At 41.9% G+C, this 22,264-nt stretch overlaps 1 protein-coding gene across 2 annotated transcripts in view; it reads right to left on the reverse strand.

Annotated features, from left to right (window-relative positions):
* SLCO4A1 (solute carrier organic anion transporter family member 4A1) overlaps positions 1–22,264 on the reverse strand; it is a 67,357-nt gene that overhangs the window by 3,313 nt on the left and 41,780 nt on the right. For both annotated transcript variants that reach the window (XM_070744463.1, XM_070744464.1), the window contains 8 exons: positions 21,286–21,407; positions 20,343–20,454; positions 12,065–12,219; positions 8,768–8,963; positions 5,232–5,397; positions 3,149–3,321; positions 828–892; positions 312–460 (listed from right to left, as the gene is read on the reverse strand). In XM_070744463.1, coding sequence (XP_070600564.1) covers positions 312–460; positions 828–892; positions 3,149–3,321; positions 5,232–5,397; positions 8,768–8,963; positions 12,065–12,219; positions 20,343–20,454; positions 21,286–21,407 — 1,138 coding nt within the window. The remainder of the gene's footprint in view (positions 1–311; positions 461–827; positions 893–3,148; positions 3,322–5,231; positions 5,398–8,767; positions 8,964–12,064; positions 12,220–20,342; positions 20,455–21,285; positions 21,408–22,264) is intronic.

Below are 22,264 nucleotides of genomic sequence, written 5' to 3' on the forward strand. Positions count from 1 at the left end.
TGCACGCTAACTCTGCCTGCAACCAGGAGTTTGATCCTGACTGGCTCAAGGTTGACTCAGCCTTCCATCCTTCCAAAGTCAGTAAAATGAGGAGTCGAGTTGTTGGGGGTAAAATGCTGACTTTGTAATACAATCCAGAGGGTGTTGAAGCAAGGGTGCCCAACATGTGTTCATGGTGCATTAATAGACCATGCCAAATTCCCAACCAAACCACATGAGTGGAGGATCCCTCTTTCCTCCCAGCCAGGCCACCAATCCACATAGTGTAAAGTCTATAGAAGTCTGCTATTGTTGTTATAATACAGAATTACCTTGAATATCAGACCAGCAATCAGGGTGTATCGACTCATGGAGGAGTTCTGATAGACATAACAAGATCCTTGTTCGCCGCATTGACTCTGCCACAGAAGACATGACTTGTCAATCATCGACCCAAAAGCAATAGGGCCCGGGATGCTCCCTATCAAAAGGCAGAAACGAGAGGTGTTCATATATGTCAAGCAGGACATATTACTCAAATCACTTCTGGAACAGATGGTGTGTTTGATTCTGTGCTGTCAATCATATTTCATCTTGTCTTAGTTGGAATCAGATTTATTTTGAAAATCTCCACTGGCCAACTTCATAAATGGAAAAAAAAATTACTCTGAAAGAACTGGCAGTAAGACAATATTCACTCTGAAGGGTTCATGACTTCTTTCAAAAAAAACCACCCCCCAAACAGTTCCAAGATCAATCTTATATACCATATTTTTCAGAGTATAAAATACACCAGAGTATAATAACCTTAGTTTTTGGGAGGAAAATAGAGGAGAAAATCTGCCTACCTAGCGTTCTCACAACAATCCATTGGATTCCTAGTGCAAATGACCGCTGTCTGTCGGAAACACACCTAGGACACATAAAGCAAACATTTAAAAACATTTAAAATGAGGCAATACAACACTTACTTATTTTCGACAGGCAGGATCAGCTACAAGAGTGATCAGCTACACAACTGTTCTGTATTTTTCCCCCATAACATTAACCGTGAGAATGAATTAACCATACAGGGATGAGTAGAACATGCTGGACAAAAGCCAGGCATCGGTCGGAGTGGGGACAAGCAGAAATAACAAATATATGTTGTAAGGCAAATACCATTTCTTATGTACAGAAAAATCCTCGACTTAAAGCAGTTTATTTAGCGACTTTATTTACTGATTCACGTTTGTTTTTGAGCCACCCTGAGTCCCTAAGGCAGTCATGGCAAACCTATGGCACAGGTGCCACAGGTGGCATGAGGAGACATATTTGCTGGCACGCAACCCATTACCCTAGCTCAGCTCCAATTTGGACCGGGACTCACTGCTCACAGTCACTCATGCCCTCACCACCTTGAGGTTCGACTACTGTAACGCTCTCTACATGGGGCTACCTTTGAAAAGTGTTCGGAAACTTCAGATCGTGCAGAATGCAGCTGCGAGAGCAATCATGGGCTTCCCTAGGTATGCCCATGTTACACCAACACTCCGCAGTCTGCATTGGTTGCCGATCAATTTCCGGTCACAATTCAAAGTGTTGGTTATGACCTATAAAGCCCTTCATGGCATCGGACCAGAATATCTCCGAGACCGCCTTCTGCCGCACGAATCCCAGCGACCGATTAGGTCCCACACAGTGGGCCTTCTCCAGGTCCCGTCAACTAAACAATGTCAGTTGGCGGGCCCCAGGGGAAGAGCCTTCTCTGTGACGGCCCCGACTCTCTGGAACCAGCTCCCCCCAGAGATTAGAACTGCCCTTACCCTCCTTGCCTTTTGCAAACTCCTTAAAACTCACCTTTGTCGTCAGGCATGGGGGAACTGAGATATCTCTCCCGGGCCTATATAATTTATGTATGGTATGTTTGTAAGTATGTCTGCTTAAAAATGGGGTTTTTAAACTATTTTAAATTTTAAATTGTAAATTATTAGATTTGTCAGGAATTGTTTTTATTGTATTGTGAGCCGCCCCGAGTCTATGGAGAGGGGCGGCATACAAATGTAATAAATAAAATAAATAAAATAAATAAGTGCATGCCAGCCAGCTGATTTGTGGCTTGCCCGGAGGCTCTGGGAGGTCAGTTTTGGTTTCCAAAGTGTCTCCAGGGCATTTTTGCCTCTGGAGCTGGAGAGGGCGAAAAACGGGTCTACTAGGCCCAGCAGAGTTTGGGAAATTGGCCTTTTCAGGCCACCAGAGGACCTGGAGGGAGAGCAGGGCGGGCATTTTTGCTGTCCCTGACATTGAATTACGGATGTGGGCACTCGCACATGCGCAATAGAACATGCTTTCGGCACCCAAGGGAAAAAAAAAATTACCATCATTCTCCTAGGGAGTTGGACAGCATAGAAATTGTTCTGCCAGGCTCTCTGGTAGGAGCCTCCCGAAAATTCAAGGGGACAAATTGCACACACACACATACACATTTGAAAATTCAAAACAATGTTCTTTATCACAAAATTCAAAATAAACTAAGCACTCTTTTTGTATTGCAAAGAGCACTCGTTTCAAACCAACCGGGTAGTCTGTACAATTTCCCTTAAGCAGTCATTAAGTACTACTTAGCTAGCAGCTGTGAAGAAACTTCACACCCCTTCTTCTTCCAAGTGAGACACACACACACACACACACGTTGCTCTGCTTTGGTTTGAAAGGCGTGAAAAAATCAACAAAGTCCAGAAAACAGCAACACACGATTCCTGAAGAACTGCGATCAGATACTCTTTCACACGCTGCTATTTATAGCAGCAGCCCTAATTACTGGAGCCCCACCCAACCACAGGTGGCCTCATTTTCTCTTGTAATAATCCTTTAGTTGTTGTCTCCTATGCATCACTCTACGCATGGGTGGATGTGTCATTAATTCTTGTTCAGAATCCAAAGATGATACAGATGATTGATCTCCTCCTGGGCTGTCTGCCAAACTCCCCTCTTCCCTTTCACTCACGCTTCCTTGGTCAGAGGAGGCTTCATCAGCAGATTCCATCGGGAGCAAAACAGGCCTGCAGCATGTGGACGTCTCCCCCACATCCACCTGCACATTCCTTGGGGCAGGAGCTGGGCCAGAGCTAACCACAACAGAAATATAATTAAATAAACAAATAAAATAAATTATTTCCCTTTAGCTTACCGCAATGTGGCTGTTAACGCAGGAATGCTACTTAGGAATGTGAAGAGGATGATAACAAACATGAAGACCAAGAGAAGAGTCCTCCTTTCACATGAAGATGTACACTTCCCTGACATAGCCAGGCCGGAAACTGTGGTGTTGGGTCCAACAATGCAGCTGCATTCATGATAAAACTTTGGGAAACAAGGATAGTAGTTTAGAACAGACACTTCACACTGTAACACAGTGGTGTCTATTTCTTTTGCCTGGCCAATGTTACTTGGGTGAAACGAACTACAGCTGAGTGGTACAGCTCATATTTTGCATGTAAACACTCCTAAACTCAGCCCACAATATCTGGTTACACATGTACAGCATCTGTCTGTACATGTACATGACTGTGGGAACTATTATGTCTAGTCTAATGAAGAGAAAGACTAGGGATAATCATAGAAACATAGAAGACTGATGGCAGAAAAAGACCTCATGGTCCATCTAGTCTGCCCTTATACTATTTCCTGTATTTTATCTTACAATGGATATATGTTTATCCCAGGCATGTTTAAATTCAGTTACTGTGGATTTACCAACCACGTCTGCTGGAAGTTTGTTCCAAGGATCTACTACTCTTTCAGTAAAATAATATTTTCTCACATTGCCTTTGATCTTTCCCCCAACTAACTTCAGATTGTGTCCCATTGTTCTTGTGTTCACTTTCCTATTAAAAACACTTCCCTCCTGGACCTTATTTAACCCTTTAACATATTCAAATGTTTCGATCATGTCCCCCCTTTCCCTTCTGTCCTCCAAACTATACAGATTGAGTTCATGAAGTCTTTCCTGATACGTTTTATGCTTAAGACCTTCCACCATTTTTGTAGCCCGTCTTTGGACCCGTTCAATTTTGTCAATATCTTTTTGTAGGTGAGGTCTCCAGAACTGAACACAGTACTCCAAATGTGGTCTCACCATAATCAATCGATCAACCCATCAGTTAGTCAGAAGAGAGTTGGAAAGGGACCTTGGAGATCTACTAGTCCAGCCCCCTGCTCAAGCAAGAGACCCTATACCCATGATGGAGAACCTATGACACAAGTGCCACAGGTGGCATCCAGGGCCATATCTGCTGGCACGCGAGCCATTGTCCTAGCTCTGCTCCATCACATAAGTGGGCACCTGCTAGCTGATTTTTGGCTTGCATGGAGGCTTTGGGAGGGCCTCTAGGTGGCAGGAGAGGGCGTTTTTGCCCTCCCCAAGCTCCATGAAAGCCTCTGGAGCCTGGGAAGGGTGAAAAATGGGCTGACCGGGAGTTAGGAAATAGGGGACCATTGGCACATGGAGAGGTATTGAATATTTATCTGTCTGTTTGTCTGCCTGCCTGCCTGCCTATCTACCTTCCATCTATCATCTCTCTATCTCTCTCTATCTCTCTATCTCTCTAGAACTAAGGAGAAATTTCCTGACAGTCAAAACAATTAGAGCCGAGGTGGCGCGGCAGGTAGAGTGCTTACTGCCGACCACTGAAGTTGACTATAGATCTGCAGGTCAGCAGTTCAATTTCCACCACCGGTTCAAGGTTGACTCCATCCTTCCGAGGTGGGTAAAATGAGGACCCGGATTGTGGGAGCAATAGGCTGGCTCTGTTTAAAAAAGTGCTATTGCTAACATGCTGTAAGTCGCCCTGAGTCTAAGGAGAAGGGTGGCATAAAAATCGAATGAATGAATGAATGAATGAATGAATGAGTGAATGAATGGAGAGAGAGAGAGCGAGAGCGAGAGAGAGAGAGAGAGAGAGAGCAGTGGAACAGCTTGCCACCAGAAGTTGTGGATGCTCCAACACTGGAGGTTTTTAAGAAGATGTTAGATAACCATCTGTCTGAAGTAATGTAGGTGTCAGGCCAGCCTTTGAATTCACATTTTTACGCTGCCTAAGCAGGGGGTTGGACTAGAAGACCTTCAAGGTCCCTTCCAATTCTGTTGTTGTTGTTGTTGTTGTTGTTATTATTTTTTTTTTATTATTATTATTATTATTATTATTATTATTATTATTATTATTAATTATTATTACTTAGAGTGCAAGTGCAGACTGACATCCCCCACACACCTTTTCCCCGCTATCGTGGTTTATTGATGCTTTCTTGCAACCAGCATGGCAGGGCGAGTAATAGGTGATGCCATCGTTCCCACACACGGGATTGTAGGTCTCACGCAGGCAATGGCAGTCCATGTTGCAGGGGTCAGACAGGTTGAGGTGACCTTGCAGGAGGATGCTAAACAAAACAGAGCATTGGTCAACACCTTTTATTTCTAACATCCTCAATTGGGACACATGAAAACAATATGTGAGGCAAGAAGGAGATTTACCAGGCTAAGGGTTACTGATATATTTCAATAGACATTAGATTGCTGCCAACCTGCCTTCCATTGAGGACCTGTATACTGCACGAGTCAAAGAGAGGGCGGGGAAAATATTTACTGACCCCTCACATCCTGGACACAAACTGTTTCAGCTCCTACCCTCAAAACGTCGCTACAGAGCACTGCAGACCAAGACACCTAGACACAAGAACAGTTTTTTTCTGAACGCCATCACTCTACTAAACAAATAATTCTCTCAACATTGTCAGACTTTCTACCAAATCTGCACTTCTATTCTACTAGTTTTTCTCATTATTCCTATCACCCATTTCCTCCCATGTAGACTGCATGACTGTAACTTGTTGCTTATATCCTAAGATTTTTTATTAATATTGCTTCTTCATTGCTTATTTGACCCCTATGACAATCATTAAGTGTTGTACCACATGATTCTTGACAAATGTATATCTTATTTTATGTACGTTGAGAGCATATGCACCAAGACAAATTCCTTGTGTGTCCAATCACACTTGGCCAATAAAAAAATTCTATTCTATTTGAGACCAGCAAGAAGTGGCATTCTTGAGCTGCGGTGGCATAGTAGTTAGAATGTAGTATTGTAGACTGACTCTTCATTTTACAGTGGTACCTCTACCTACAAACACCTCTACTTACAAACTTTTCTAGATAAGAACCGGATGTTCAAGATTTTTTTCTCCTCTTCTCAAGAACCATTTTCCACTTACGAACCCGAGCCTCTGAAACTGTAACCGGAAAAGGCAGGGAGAAGCCTCCGTGGGCCCTCTCTAGGAATCTCCTGGGAGGAAACAGGGTCGGAAAAGGTAGGGAGAAGCCTCCATGGGCCCTCTCTAGGAATCTCCTGGGAGGAAACAGGGTCGGAAAAGGTGGGGAGAAGCCTCCATGGGGCCTCTCTAGGAATCTCCTGGGAGGAAACAGGGCTGGAAAAGGCAGGGGGAAGCCTCCATGGGGCCTCTCTAGGAATCTCCTGGGAGGAAACAGGGCCAGAAAAGGCAGGGGGAAGCCTCCATGGGGCCTCTCTAGGAATCTCCTGGGAGGAAACAGGGCCGGAAAAGGCAGGGAGAAGCCTCCATGGGGCCTCTCTAGGAATCCTGAGGAATCTCTAGGAATTCCTGAGAGGAAACGGCCTGCACTACCCCTGTGGTTTCCCCAATCGCATGCATTATTTGCTTCTACATTTATTCCTATGGGAAAAATTGCTTCTTCTTGCAAACCTTTCTACTTAAAAACCTGGTCATGGAACGAATTAAGTTTGTAAGTAGAGGTACCACTGTACTTCCAAAAGTAGTTCAGGAGTAGTAACCTCTCTGGAAGACTGTAAAGATAATCCAAATATTTGAGTGTTTGTGAATTATTTATTAAAAATCTAATGTCTGTGACATGTTTGATTTTTTTCTGGCTACCAAACTTCCATAGAACAGGAGAAGGATGGATGGATAAATGGAAAGGTAAATAAAGTGGATGATAGGGAGTGGGTGATGGATAGATATACTATATGCATTCGATGATAAAGGATATGTAGATAGCTAGATAGAGAGACAACATAGATAGATGGACATAGATATTGTGGATAGGACAGTGATGGCGAACCTTTTTTTTCTCGGGTACCGAAAGAGTGTGTGTGAGTGCTATTGCTCATGCGCGAGTGCCCACACCCATAATTCAATGCCTGGGGAGGGCAAAAACACCTTCCTTGGTCCCCTGGAGGCCAGAAATGGCCTATTTCCAACTTCTGGTGGGCCCAGTAGGCTTGTGTTTCGCCCTCCCCAGGCTCCAAAGGCTTTCCTGGAGCTGCGGGAGGGTAAAAATGCCTCCATCCCCCCGGAGGCTCTCTAGAAGCCAAAAAAACCCCCTTCCAGAGCCTCTTTGTGAGCCAAAACTCAGCTGGCCAGCACACACATGCACATTGGAGCTGAGCTAGGGCATTGGCTCACGTGCCAACAGATATGGCTCCAAGTGCCATCTGTGGCACCCATGCCATAGGTTCGCCATCACTGGTATAGGATTATGTATGTATGTATATATGTACGTATGTACGTATGTATGTACGTATGTATGTATGTATGTATGTATGTATGTATGTATGTGGAAACAGGTGAATGGTCAGACATATGTAAGTAATATCTATATCCAATACAGCTGGCTGGATATAGTTACAGAAAATAAGACGGATGGTTAGAAAAACAGATAGATGACTGACAGATAGACACAGATTGACAACCTAGATGGATGGACATATATACTATAGATAGGGAAGGGATGGATGGACAAATGGATACTTGTAGATGAATGGCTGGAAGGGTGGATGAATGTATATTATGTGGGTGAGTGGACAGAAAGATAAAGATAACACAGCTAGATAGATATAATTTTAGCAGATAGGGCAAGAGATAGACAGACAGACAGATAGATAGATAAGATATAAAGATAGATGATATATATATATAGATAGATAGATAGATAGATGGATGGGTTGATGATGGATGGATGTATGTATGTATGGATGGATAGATAGATAGACAGACAGACAGACAGACAGACAGACAGACAGACAGACAGACAAAGATAGATAATTAGATAGATAGATAGATAGATAGATAGATAGATAGATAGATAGATAAGAGATAGACATATAGATAGATAGATAGATAGATAGATAGATAGATAGATAGATAGATAGACAGACAGACAAAGTTAGATAAGATAGAAAGATAAAGATACATAAAGATAGATAATTAGATGGATGGATAGATAGATAGATAGATAGATAGATAGATAGATAGATAGATAAGATAAGATAAGATAAGATAAGATAAGATAAGATAAGATATAAAGATAGATTATTTATAGATAGATGATAGATGGATGGGTTGATGATGGATGGATGGATGGATTGATAGACAGACATACAGACAAAGATAGATAATTAGATAGCTAGCTAGCTAGATAGCAAGCTAGCTAGCTAGATAAGATATAGATAGAGAGACAGACAGACAGACAGACAAAGTTAGATAAAATAGAAAGATAACGATAAAGATAATTTGGTGGAGGGATAGATAGATAGATAGATAGATAGATAGATAGATAGATAGATACATAGATAGATATAATTAGAAAGATAAGATGGATGCATAGATGCATGTATGTATGTATGGATGGATGGATGGAGTGTCATATTAGACTTTTGTAGCTTTCTTTTGGACTAACCTCCTTTGCCATGGAGATTTTTCTTCCCTTGCTTACCTTCCGTCATGCATCTGGGTCACTCCAGCCATGGGCATATTGGGGCAATCAATGAAAAAGATAAAAATTGCCAGCAGACTCGACATGGTGCACATGAAACAAAACTTGATGATCCCTGAGCAACGGAGCTTAAACTTGTTCACGATGAAGCCTCCGAGGAAAGTGCCTCCTCCGCCTGCCGGAACCACAAGGTAGCCTTCCAAAGGAGAGAAAACAGGTCAGTTGTTTTCAAATCTAACTCTTTTTGTTATTTAAATCAGAGGTCTCCAACCTTGGCCCACTTTAAGACTTGTGGCTCAACCAGCAAAGCTGTCTGAGGAATTCTGGGAGTTGAAGTCCACAAGTCTTAAAGTGGCCAAGCTTGGAGAACCCTGATTTAAACCGCAGCTGCGAGAGCAATCATGGGCTTCCCAAGGCATGCCCATGTTACTCCAACACTCCGCAGTCTGCATTGGTTGCCGATCAATTTCCGGTCACAATTCAAAGTGTTGGTTTGACCTATAAAGCCCTTCATGGCATCAGACCAGAATATCTCCGGGACCGCCTCCTGCCGCACGAATCCCAGCGACCGATTAGGTCCCACAGAGGTGGCCTTCTCCGGGTCCCATCGACTAAACAATGTCATTTGACTGGACCCAGGAGAAGAGCCTTCTCTGTTGCGGCCCCGACCCTCTGGAACCAGCTCCCCCCAGATATCAGAGTTGCCCCCACCCTCCTTGCCTTTCGCAAGCTCCTTAAAACCCACCTCTGTTGTCAGGCATGGGGGAATTGAAAAAAAAAATTATCCCTTCCCCCTAGGCTTATATAATTTATATATGGTATGTTTGTTGGTATGATTGGTTTCTTAAATTGGGGTTTTTTAGATTACTTTTTAATATTAGATTTGTTACATTGTTTTTTATTGTTGTTAGCCGCCCCGAGTCTTCGGAGAGAGGTGGCATACAAATCTAAATAAACTAAACTAAACTAAACCATATTCAATTTCTTTTGCAAGCTTATTATTAAATGAAATTTTAAGCCACCCTTTTAACCTGACATTCATTAGGATCAGGGATGGCCTGCTGTCTTTGGCACTACCGGTGATCCTTCCGATGCCCATCAGTGTGAGATTTGCTGCTGTGCATGCAGAGCAAATGAAATTTTGTGTGAAGACACTCGTATATTACCTGTATATTACTTAACGGGACCATCTCTAGCCTCGCATATCCCAGTGACTGGTCAGAGCCCACAGAGTTGGCTTTCTCCAGGTTCCATCAACCAAGCAATGCCATCTGGCGGGACCTAGGGGAAGGGCCTTCTCTGTGGCAGCTCCGACCCTCTGGAACCAACTCCCCCTGGAGATTCGCACTGCCCCCATTCTCCTGCCCCTCCGGAAGACTTTAAAAACTCACCTTTGCGGGCAGGCCTGGGGCTGTTGAACTCTTACATTCTGCTCTGGCCGTTAGCATGACTGTGATATGAATGGATGTGGTTACATGGTTTTATGACTTGGGTTTTTTTTAGATAAGTTTTATACAGTGGAACCCCGACATAAGAGCTGCTCTACTTAAGAGCAACTCGAGATAAGAGCTGGGAGGGGAGAGATATTTTTGTTCTACTTACAAGCCCAAATTCGAGATACAAGCGCCAAGGAGCTATCTCCTGAAGCCAAACGCTAACTTCCGCGTTCGGCTTCAGGAGACAGCTGCGAAGCGGCGCACGGGTTTTAAAAGGTTGCAGCCGGCCTGGGGGGCTCGGGGGGGGTGCTTGCAGCTTTCTTTCTTGCTCTTTTTTCTTTCTCTCTTTTACCTTCCCTTCCTCTATTTCTTCTTTTCTTTCTCCTTCCCACCTTCTTCCCTCCCTCCCTCCCTTCACTCATTCCTCTCTTACTCTCCCCTTTCATAAGTTTCCTTGCTTCCTTCCTCTGTTCCTGTCCCTTCCCTCTTTCCTTCCTTCCTTCCCACCCTCCGTCCATTCATTCACCCATTCCTCTCTTGATCGCTTAAAGCCGGTCCCTGGTGCAAAAAGGGTTGGGGACCTCTGTCCTACAGGATTGGGTGGCAGAGAAGTTGAACATATGTAAATTTAAAAGTTTAAGAAAGTTTACAAGTTAAGTGAAAGAAACTTCATTATTCATTTATATGTACATGTACATTTCTTCATTAAAAACATGTCTTTCTGCATAATTTAGACTAACTTTGTGAGTTTTTTGAGGGCTGGAACCAATTAAAATTATTTACATTAATTCCTATGGGGAAAAGTCGTTCGAGATAAGAGCTGCTTGACTTAAGAGCCCAGGTCCGGAACGAATTAAACTCGTATCTCGAGGTACCACTGTAATTGTTTTTGTATTGCTTTGATATGTTGTGAGCCACCCCGAGTCTTCGGAGAACGGCAGCATATAAGTCAAACAAACAAACAAACAGAGAAAGAAAGAAAGAAAGAAGGAAAGGAGGGAGGGAAGGAAGGAGGGAGGAAGGGAGGAAAGAAAGAAGGAAAGAAAGAAAGAAAGAAAGAAGGAAGGAAGGGGGTGGGAGGGAGGGAGGGAGGAAAGAAACAAAGAAACAAAGAAGACAGGAAGGAAAGAAGGAAAGGAAGGAAGGAAGGAAGGAAGTGGGGTGGGAGGGAGGGAGGGAGGAAAGAAAGAGAAAGAAGGTAAGAAAGAAGGAAGGAAGGAAGGGGGGTGGGAGGGAGGAAAGAAAGAAAGAAGGAAAGGAAGGAAGGAGGGAGGGAGGAAGGAAGGAAAGAAAGAAGGAAAGAAAGAAAGAAGAAAAGGAAGGAGGGAAGGAAGGAAGGAGGGAGAAAGGGAGTAGAGAAAGAAAGAAGGAAAGAAAGAAGGAAGGAAGGAAGGGGGTGGGTGGGAGGGAGGGAGGAAGGAAAGAAAAAATAAGGAAAGAAACAAAGAAAGAAAGAAGGAAGGAAGGAAAGAAGGAAAGGAAGGAAGGAAGTGGGGTGGGTGGGAGGGAGGAAGGAAAGAAAAAATAAGGAAAGAAACAAAGAAAGAAAGAAGGAAAGAAAGAAAGAAAGAAAGAAGGAAAGGAAGGAAGGGAGGGAGGGGGGAGGGAGGAAGGAAAGAAGGAAATAAAGAAGGAAGGAAGGAAGGAAGTGGGTGGGAGGGAGGAAAGAAAGAAAGAAGGAAAGGAAGGAGGGAGGAAGGAAGGAAAGAAGGAAGGAAAGAAAGAAAGAAAGAAAGAAAGAAACAAAGAAACAAAGAAAGAAAGAAAGAAAAAGGATGTGGTCGTGAAGCCAGCAGCAGCTGAGCTCAGTTAATGGGGATTAAACCACCCTAAAGTTTCATTCAATGGCTTCTATTCTTACCAAACAAAGTTGCTGCTTCAGAGGCACTTAAGCTGAACTGAGATTCAAGGAATTTGGGCCCAAACGTTGACATCCCAGCAATCAAGGTAGCTTCTGTAGCTCCAGCTAAGCAAAGGAAGATGAAAGTTGGGTTCTTCAGTAGCAGCCAAAGTGACCTTTGGGATAAAAAACCCCCCAAAAACAAATAGGAACAAATGATTTAGTGTAGACATTGGAAGTTTTTAAGATGATGTTGAATAACTATTTGTCTGAAGTAAATGCTAAATGCTAATACTGCACGAGTAAAAAAGAGGGCTGTGAAAATATTTACAGATACCTCACATCCTGGACACAAATCGTTTCAACTCCTACCCTCAAAACGTCACTACAGAGCACTGCACACCAAGACACCAAGAACAGTTTTTCCCCAAATGCCATCCCTCTGCTAAACAAATTATTCCCTCAACACTGTCAAGCTCTTTAGCAAGTTTGCACTTATTCATCGTCTCATCATTCCCATCACCTCCCACAAATGATTACATGACTGTAACTTTATTGCATATATCCTTACAATTTACTGGTTCCTAATATAATTGGACTTATTATTTGTAGCTGGACTATCACGTGTTATGCCTTATGAATCTTGACAAACCTATCTTTTATTTTATGCACACTGAGAGGATTTGCACCAAGACAAATTCCTTGCGTGTCCTATTACACTTGGCCAATAAAGAAATTATTCTATACCAGTGATGGCAAACCTATGGCACGGGTGCCACAGGTGGCACGCAGAGCCATACCTGCTGGCACATGAGCCCTTGCCCTAGCTCAGCTCCAGTGTGCCTGTGTGTGCTGGTCAGCTGATTTTTGGCTCACGCAGAGGCTCTGGGAGGGTGTTTTTTGGCTTCCAGAGAGGCTCCAGGGGGATGGGGCTGTTTTTACCTTTCCCCGGGTCCAGGGGAGTCTTTGGAGCCTGGGGAGGGCGAAACATAACCCTACTGGGCCCATTAGAAGTTGGACAACAGGCCATTTCCAGCCTCCAGATGGCCTCCATGGATATTACCTATCTGGACTTCAGCAAAGCCTTTGATACGGTTCCATATAAAGAGCTGATAGATGAATTAGTGAAGATTGGTCTTAATCCCTGGATAGTTCAATGGATTTGCAGCTGGCTGAACCGTAGACATCAGAGAGTTATTGTTAATGGCGAGTATTCTGAGCAGAGACAGGTTACAAGCGGTGTGCCACAAGGGTCTGTTCTGGGTCCTATTCTTTTTAATGTGTTTGTGAGTGACATAGGGGAAGATTTGGTAGGGAAGGTTTGCCTTTTTGCCGATGACTCTAAAGTGTGCAATAGGGTTGATATTCCTGGAGTCATCTGTAATATGGTAAATGATTTAGCTTTACTAGATAAATGGTCAAAGCAATGGAAACTGCAGTTTAATGTTTCCAAATGTAAAATAATGCACTTGGGGAAAAGGAATCCTCAATCTGAGTATTGTATTGGCAGTTCTGTGTAGCAAAAAACTTCAGAAGAGAAGGATTTAGGGGTAGTGATTTCTGACAGTCTCAAAATGGGTGAACAGTGCAGTCAGGCGGTAGGGAAAGCAAGTAGGATGCTTGGCTGCATAGCTAGAGGTAGAACAAGCAGGAAGAGGAAGATTATGATCCTGCTATATAGAGTGCTGGTGAGACCACATTTGGAATACTGTGTTCAGTTCTGGAGACCTCACCTACAAAAAGATATTGACAAAATTGAACGGGTCCAAAGACGGGCTACAAGAATGGTGGAAGGTCTTAAGCATAACACTGATCAGGAAAGACTTCATGAACTCAATCTGTATAGTCCGGAGGACAGAAGGAAAATGGGGGACAGGATCGAAACATTTAAATATGTCAAAGGGTTAAATAAGGTTCAGGAGGGAAGTCTTCTTAATAGAAAAGTGAACACAAGAACAAGGGGACACAATCTGAAGTTAGTTGGGGAAAAGATGAAAAGCGACATGAGAAAATATTATTTTACTGAAAGAGTAGATCCTTGGAACAAACTTCCAGCAGACGTGGTAGATAAACCCACAGGTCTTTTTCTGCCGTCAGTCTTCTGTGTTTCTACGCGCAATAGTGCACGCCCACGTTTGTTTGGCACCCGAGGAAAAAAAGGTTGGCCATCACTGTTCTAAACTATTCTAATAGATAGAACCATGGCCACTTGATGACCTGTGGTCTTCAACTCTCAGAATTCCCCAGCCAGTATGGGAATTCTTGGACTTGAAGTCCACAAATCTTAATAGAATAGAATAAAATAGAATTTTATTGGCCAAGTGTGATTGGACACACAAGGAATTTCTCTTGGTGCATAAACTGCCCAACATTGGATAACCCTGTTCTAGAGGAATATTAGAAAAAAAGATGAAATAGAATCCAGATAACATAGGACAGATTTTCACAACTTTTTTCCCCAGAAAGTCAGAATTACAAAACTAGAGTTATCAAACTTTCATTGAGAATCCTAAAACTTGCAGTTCCAAAGTGTTGGAAAGTATTGGTTGGAGACAGGAAGGAATTATGGAAGAGGAGGGAGGCAAAGGAAATTACAGCAGATCTCATATCTGGGAACGATTTGCGCCTCTTCTAGGAAATGGTTCCAGTTGCAATTCTTTCTTCTAACTATTTATTTTATTTTATTTTATTTATTTATTTATTTATTGTTAGAGTTGGAAGGGACCATGTGGGTCATCAAGTCCAACCCCCTGCCTAAGCAGGAACCCTATAGTATCCCAGCCAAATGGCAGTCCAATTTCCTCTTAAAAATGTCCAGAGTATTGGAGTTCACAACGTCCACTGGTAGGTTGTTCCATTGGTTGATCGTTCTGACCATCAGGAAGTTCTTCCTTATTTCCAGCTTTAATCTCTCCTTGGTCAGCTTCCAGCCATTGTTCCTCGTCCGGCCCTCTGGTGCCCTGGAGAATAAAGTGATCCCCTCCTCTCTGTGGCAACCCCTCGTATACCTGTAGACTGCTATCATGTCCGCTCTGGCCCTCCTTTTCTCTAGGCTATCCATGCCCAGTTCCCGCAGTCTCTCTTCGTAAGTCTTGGTTTCTAGTCCCCTGATCATTTTGGTTGCTCTTTTCTGCACCTTCTCCAGAGTTTCAATGTCTTTTTTGAAGTGTGGTGACCAGAACTATAGAAAAGTCCCAGGGAGTTGCAAACATCGAAGCCTAATATAACACCCTTAAAAAAACAAATGCAAGTGTATTCTGGTGCAACACAAAAAAAATCATCAGCAAAGGTAATATGTCTGTTTTATGGAGTTTGATGTGTTGATTCCAAAAATACGCTTAGTTTTGCCCTATCATATAAAGTTTGTGATGTAGAAGCATTTTTGTTATTATATTATTTCCACATTTTCAATCTTTGTGATAATTACTGTTTTCTTAACGTCACCAGTATATTTCCTAAACCTTTTAACAATGATGCTGCTCCGTGGAAATTATGCCTCTTACAGAAAAACTATATATATATTTGAAATCAGAACAAAAAAAATGATCCAGAAAAGCACAAGGTCAACTGCGATGATTACAAAAAATATTTCTGTAGACCTGTATAATGGGTGTATTTGCATGACTTAGTGGCCTGCAAAACCCCCCACAGCTACTGTATTTTAATTTGTGTGTTTTGCAAATCTACCTCTTTTTTACAAATGTGTATTATTGTTCCTCCTCCTCTTCCTCCTCCTCCATCATCATAAAAAATCATTAGCTCCAAGAAAAATCCCTAAATTTCGGAGAGGGGCGGCATACAAATCTAATAAATTATTATTATTATTATTATTATTATTATTATTATTATTATTATTATTATTATTATTATTATTTCTCCTACCTACTCAATCCCCATTCCTTTAAGCCCTCTCTAAAAATCACAATCCCTTACTAACCTCTCTCAAGCATAATATATATCAGATGAAAAAATTATGGAACACAGTAAGTCTAATTATATTCCAATGTTTTGAATAGACTTATTAAGTAACGTAAGGTATAGATAATAAATTATATACTTGCTCATTGGGAATGTAAACCGAGAATGAAACATCAATAGAACTATTGCAACAATACGAATTGCTATATAACAATGTATATATTTATTTATTTATTCATTCATTCATTCATTCATTCATTCATTCATTCATTCATTTATTTATTTATTTATTGGATTTGTATGCCGCCCCACTCCGGAGACTCGGGGCGGCTAACAGCAACAATAAAACAGTGTACAATAGTAGTCTGATGTTAGAAACAATTAAAAACCCATTAATATAAAAAAACCAAACATACATACATACCATGCATAGAATTGTAAAGGCCTAGGGGGAAAGAGGGTCTCAATTCCCCCATGCCTGACGGCAGAGGTGGGTTTTAAGCAGCTTACGAAAGGCAAGGAGGGTGGGGGCAATTCTAATCTCTGGGGGGAGTTGGTTCCAGAGGGCCGGGGCTGCCACAGAGAAGGCTCTTCCCCTGGGTCCCGCCAAGCGACATTCTTTAGTTGATGGGACCCGGAGAAGATCCACTCTGTGGGACCTAACTGGGACCTAATATATATTAGGGAATATAATGGACTCCTGTAATTTTTACTTTCAAACTCACTATATTTGTACCCTCTTTTCCCCTCCTCCCCTCTCTCTTTGATTTTGCACCCCCCTTTCCCCTTCCTTTTTCAATAAATTAATAAATTATATATTTTAAAAAAATAATAATAAAATTATTATTATTATTATTATTATTATTAAATTCAAGAAAAATACCTCTCCAAAAGTTATCTCTGAATGAGGTGTACATGAATAATAAACAGAAAACAAACAAATGAATAAACATAAATAAAACAATTAAACAAACAAATAGTTTGTCTTTATTATTGAAGTGTTAAGGGGGAAAATCACAGCCCTGGGAACAGAGAAATGTCTCTTACAGAAAATTGCTTTATAAAAAACAAAACCATCTATTACAGACAATAATTTCTGCACCAACTCCCTTGTGATATGTTGTGGCAGCTGCTCAGCACTTTTTCAGAAGTGAGAATGACCTAGGAACCCCTCCAGTTGGTAAGATGTCTACAGTTAAATCTGGTGAAGAAGAAAAATAAAACTAATCTAAAATGCAACTTGTGGTGCTTTCTTCTGCTTTACTTAAGGTTTTTTTCCCCCCTGTTCACTACCAGGAAATTAGAAAGAGAACAAAATTAACCAGACCATGACAAAATTAACCAGACAATGTATGTCACATAATAGCTCTTTCGGTTTGAATAGTGAAGGAGAGAATTTTATCTGGGTGGGGTTTTTTAGTGCTCTTTGAGCTTGGCTGTTTTTTGCCCGCAGATGTTTTATTACCCAAACTAGGTAACATTTTCAGTGCTAGAAAACTTCAGAAGAGAAGGATTTAGGGGTAGTGATTTCTGACAGTCTCAAAATGGGTGAGCAGTGTGGTCGGGCGGTAGGAAAAGCAAGTAGGATGCTTGGCTGCATAGCTAGAGGTATAACAAGCAGGAAGAGGGAGGTTGTGATCCCCTTATATAGAGCGCTGGTGAGACCACATTTGGAATACTGTGTTCAGTTCTGGAGACCTCACCTACAAAAAGATATTGACAAAATTGAACGGGTCCAAAGACGGGCTACAAGAATGGTGGAAGGTCTTAAGCATAAAACGTATCAGGAAAGACTTCATGAACTCAATCTGTATAGTCTGGAGGACAGAAGGAAAAGGGGGGACAGGATCGAAACATTTAAATATGTTAAAGGGTTAAATAAGGTTCAGGAGGGAAGTGTTTTTAATAGGAAAATGAACACAAGAACAAGGGGGCACAATCTGAAGTTAGTTGGGGGAAAGATCAAAAGCAACATGAGAAAATATTATTTTACTGAAAGAGTAGTAGATCCTTGGATCAAACTTCCAGCAGACGTGGTTGGTAAATCCACAGTAACTGAATTGAAACATGCCTGGGATAAACATATATCCATCCTATTATAAAATACAGAAAATAGTATAAGGGCAGACTAGATGGACCATGAGGTCTTTTTCTGCCATCAGTCTTCTATGTTTCTATGTTTCCAGAATGTGAACCATTAGTAGGAAACATGATTGAGTTCATGACAGCTAAACCTATTTTGTGACTTCTATGTTGTGGGGAACAAGCCACTACCTTAGCATTTTGTGTGGATGGATTCTTTGTCTTTAGGAGCAGCAGCTAACCAGTTGTGTACAATGAAGATGCAGCACTGAATTATTTCAGTCTGTTTTGAAGGCAGCACAAGGGCCTCCGAAATGAAGCATGCATTTGTTTGGATCCTCTTTAGAAGACAATTCTATGCTGTCTTCTGTTTGGTAGCAGACTCATCAAAGGAATAAAACAACAAATTAGACTAGACTAAAGGGACATCATGACTCAGTATATTGAAGGAACCCAAACACTGTCTATGCTTAAACATCTATAGATGTTCAATAAACGAATAAATATACAAAGCCAACACCATCCTAAGCTGCATCAACAGAGGGATACAGTCCAAGACCAGGGAAGTATTAATACCACTCTACTACGCCCTGGTCAAACCACATCTGGAGTACTGCATCCAGTTCTGGTCACCACACTTCAAAAGAGACACTGAAACTCTGGAGAAGGTGCAGAAAAGAGCAACCAAAATGATTAGGGAACTTGAAACCAAGACTTACGAAGAGAGATTGCGGGAACCGGGCATGGATAGCCTACAGAAAAGGAGGGCCAGAGAGGACATGATAGCTATATACAGGTATATGAGAGATTGCCACAGAGAGGAGGGGGTCAGTCTATTCTCCAGAGCACCAGAGGGCCGGACGAGGAACAACGGTTGGAAGCTGACCAAAGAGAGATTCAACCTAGAAGTAAGGAAGAACTTCCTGACGGTCAGAGCGATCAACCATTGGAACAACCTATCTGCGGAGGTTGTGAACTCTCCAACTCTGGACACTTTCAAGAGGAGATTGGACTGCCACTTGGCTGGGGTGCTTTAGGATTCCTGCTCAGGCAGGGGGTTGGACTTGATGACCTGCATGGTCCTTTTCAACTCTAACAATCAATGAATGGATGAATGAATGAATGAATGAATGAATGAATGAATGAATGAATGAATGATGACCTGCATGGTCCTTTTCAACTCTAACAATCAATGAATGGATGAATGAATGAATGAATGAATGAATGAATGAATGAATGAATAAATAAATAAATAAATAAATAAAAGTAAATAAACTTGTCACCCTATCAATTTTGGGGATTTCTGGAAGAGACTGAATCATATCAAATCAGTTGAGTTTACTTGGACTTCAGTAAAGCATTTCATAAAGTAGACTATAACCTACTACTAGAAAAAGTAGGAAAATGTGGAATGGACAGCAACACCACCAGATGGATTCAAAACTGACTGATCAACTGCACTCAATGTGTCATGCTCAATGGAACTGCATCTACATGGAGGGGAGTATGTAGTGGAATACCCCAAGGCTCTGTTTTAGGCCCAGTACTCTTCAATATCTTCATCAATGACTTGGACGAGGGAATAGATAGGGAACTCATCAAATTTTCAGATGACACCAAACTGGCAGGAATAGCCAACTCTCCAGAAGATAGGCTCAAGATACAGAAGGATCTTGACAGACTTGAACAATGGACAGTATTCCACGTGTAGTATTACTAGGGTTTTATAAAGTGGCACTAATATTTCACATGATCAAAGGCAGAACTAGAAGTCTCCATTTCCTGGTGATTGATCTAAAGTCACCCAGTTGGCTTTCATGCCTAAGGCAGAACTAGAACTCATAGTCTTCTGGTGATTGGTCCAAAGTCACCCAACCAACTTTCATGCCTAAGGTGGCACTAGAACTCACATATCCTGGTGATTGGTCCAATGTCACCCAGCCAGCTTTCATGCCTAAGGCGGGACTAGAACTCACAGTCTCCAGGTGATTGGTCCAAAGTCACCCAACCAACTTTCATGCCTAAGGTGGGACTAGAACTCATAGCTCCTGGTGATTGGTCCAATGTCACCCAGCTGGCTTTCATGCCTAAGGCAGTACTAGAACTCATAGGCATCTGGTTTCTAGGTCAAAACCTTAATACCATACAAAATTGGCACTATGTATTGTCTGAATACTGTATCTGGCTTATGAATACACTTGGTTAAAGGAACAAAGACAGTGTTGGAGTAATTTCCCCCATACCCCAAAGTCACATTCAACACAAATGTTTATCAATGATTCAAAGGGAAAGTTCTTACTGTGGCAGATCTTTGACTGTCTTTCCAAAATCAGGATCCGAGGCCGTTTTATGGCTGCCATCTTTTGATTGATGGGTTTCCGAAACTCGCATGACTATGTAACGCTGTGATCCTAAGACAGCAAATGTTTCAATGAAATCATGGGTTTGTGACTTATCAGCTGGATCATCTGAACGTATTAATGCTCCCAATCAACAACCAACATCCTGAGGCTCCTGCTATACCTTCTGTTAAAATAAGGCGGTCAACTCTTTAACAGTAAGCAAAAGTTATAGTCCTGTGCAGCAGTCCTTTTTTGAATGTCTACTCAGTTTTGGACAAAAATGGTAATTAATTTTATGTTTCCAAAGAGCAATAGCATTTAGACTTATATACCACTTTACAGTACTTTACTGCTCTCTAAGCGGTTTATAGTGCCAGCATATGGCCCCCAAGAATCTGGTTGTTGTCTTCTTCTTCTTCTTCTTCTTCTTCTTCTTCTTCTTCTTCTTCTTCTTCTTCTTCTTCTTCTTCTTCTTCTTCTTCTTCTTCTTCCTCTCCTCCTCCTTCTTCTTCCTTTTTCTCTCCTTCTTCCTCTTCTTCCTCTGTTTCTCCTTCTCTTTCTTCCCCTTTTTCTCCTCCCCCTCCCTCCCCCTCCTCCTTCTTTCTCTTTCTCTTCCCCTTCACCCTTCCTCCTCCTCCTCCTTTTCAGTACTTTAACCTTTCTAAATAACAGAATGTCCATAAGGTTTAACTTAATTAAGTAAATCGTATCACATTTAAAAATACATCAAATACTACAATGCATCAAGATTCAAACCACTGCATTTTTTTTTAAAAAAGGAAAATATAGCACCTTGCACCCTTGATGGGAAGTCAACGGAAGAGAATCAGCTCTTATGGCAGGTTTCCAAAATCCTGAAAAGAAGCTCAAAAGAATCTGATTGGGATTCAGTTCACATACCTGGGAGACGGTGAGGGTACCCCAAAATGGGTACCGAAATCAAGAGGGAACCGGCGCCAGCGCCTAAGAATCCAATCCACCATGCTCCGACCCACAGAGAATTATCGACCGTGAGATCAATTCTGGGAATAAAACCAGGAAAAAAAGCCGTAAACCTTTAGAAACCTAACCAAATTGGTCTCTCTGGCTTTGAGACAAAGCTAAGTCACACAAGCGAGAAATGTAGCTGTTTCTTTCTTCAGGGATATATTAGTTCTTTAATTGCTTGGGAGAAAATTTTCAAGTGGGACATGCTTTTGTAAGGGTTACAAACCAGGCACCAGCAGAAAACAAAATAAATCAGAGTTGTCGTACTTTGCTTTAGGCAGGGCTAAAAGATAATCTGTCTGGAACCCATACCACATCTCAGACATCAACACCCTTGAAAATGTCCAAAGATATTTCACCAGAAGAGCCCTTCACTCCTTCACTCGAAACAGAATATCCTACGAAAATAGACTAACAATCCTGGGCCTAGAAAGCCTAGAACTACGACGCCTAAAACACGATTTGAGTATTGCTCATAAGATCATATGCTGCAACGTCCTACCGGTCAATGACTACTTCAGCTTCAACTGCAACAACACAAGAGCACACAACAGATTCAAACTTAATACGAACCGCTCCAAACTTGACTGTAAAAAATATGATTTCAACAATCGAGTGATCGAAGCGTGGAACTCATTACCGGACTCAATTGTGTCAACCCCTAACCCCCAACATTTCTCCCTTAGACTCTCCACAATTGACCTCTCCAGGTTCCTAAGAGGCCAGTAAGGGGCGTGCATAAGTGCACTGGTGTGCCTTTCGTCCCCTGTCCAATTGTCTTTCCTTTCTCTCACTTATCATATATATTTTCTTTCTTTCATATATCCTCTCCTCTAAGTTCACTTTACCCTTATATATATTACTACATGTCTATTTTTCTTCCTATGTATTT

Source organism: Erythrolamprus reginae, chromosome 3 (genome assembly GCF_031021105.1).
Source record: "Erythrolamprus reginae isolate rEryReg1 chromosome 3, rEryReg1.hap1, whole genome shotgun sequence".
NCBI classification, from domain to species: Eukaryota; Metazoa; Chordata; class Lepidosauria; order Squamata; family Dipsadidae; genus Erythrolamprus; species Erythrolamprus reginae.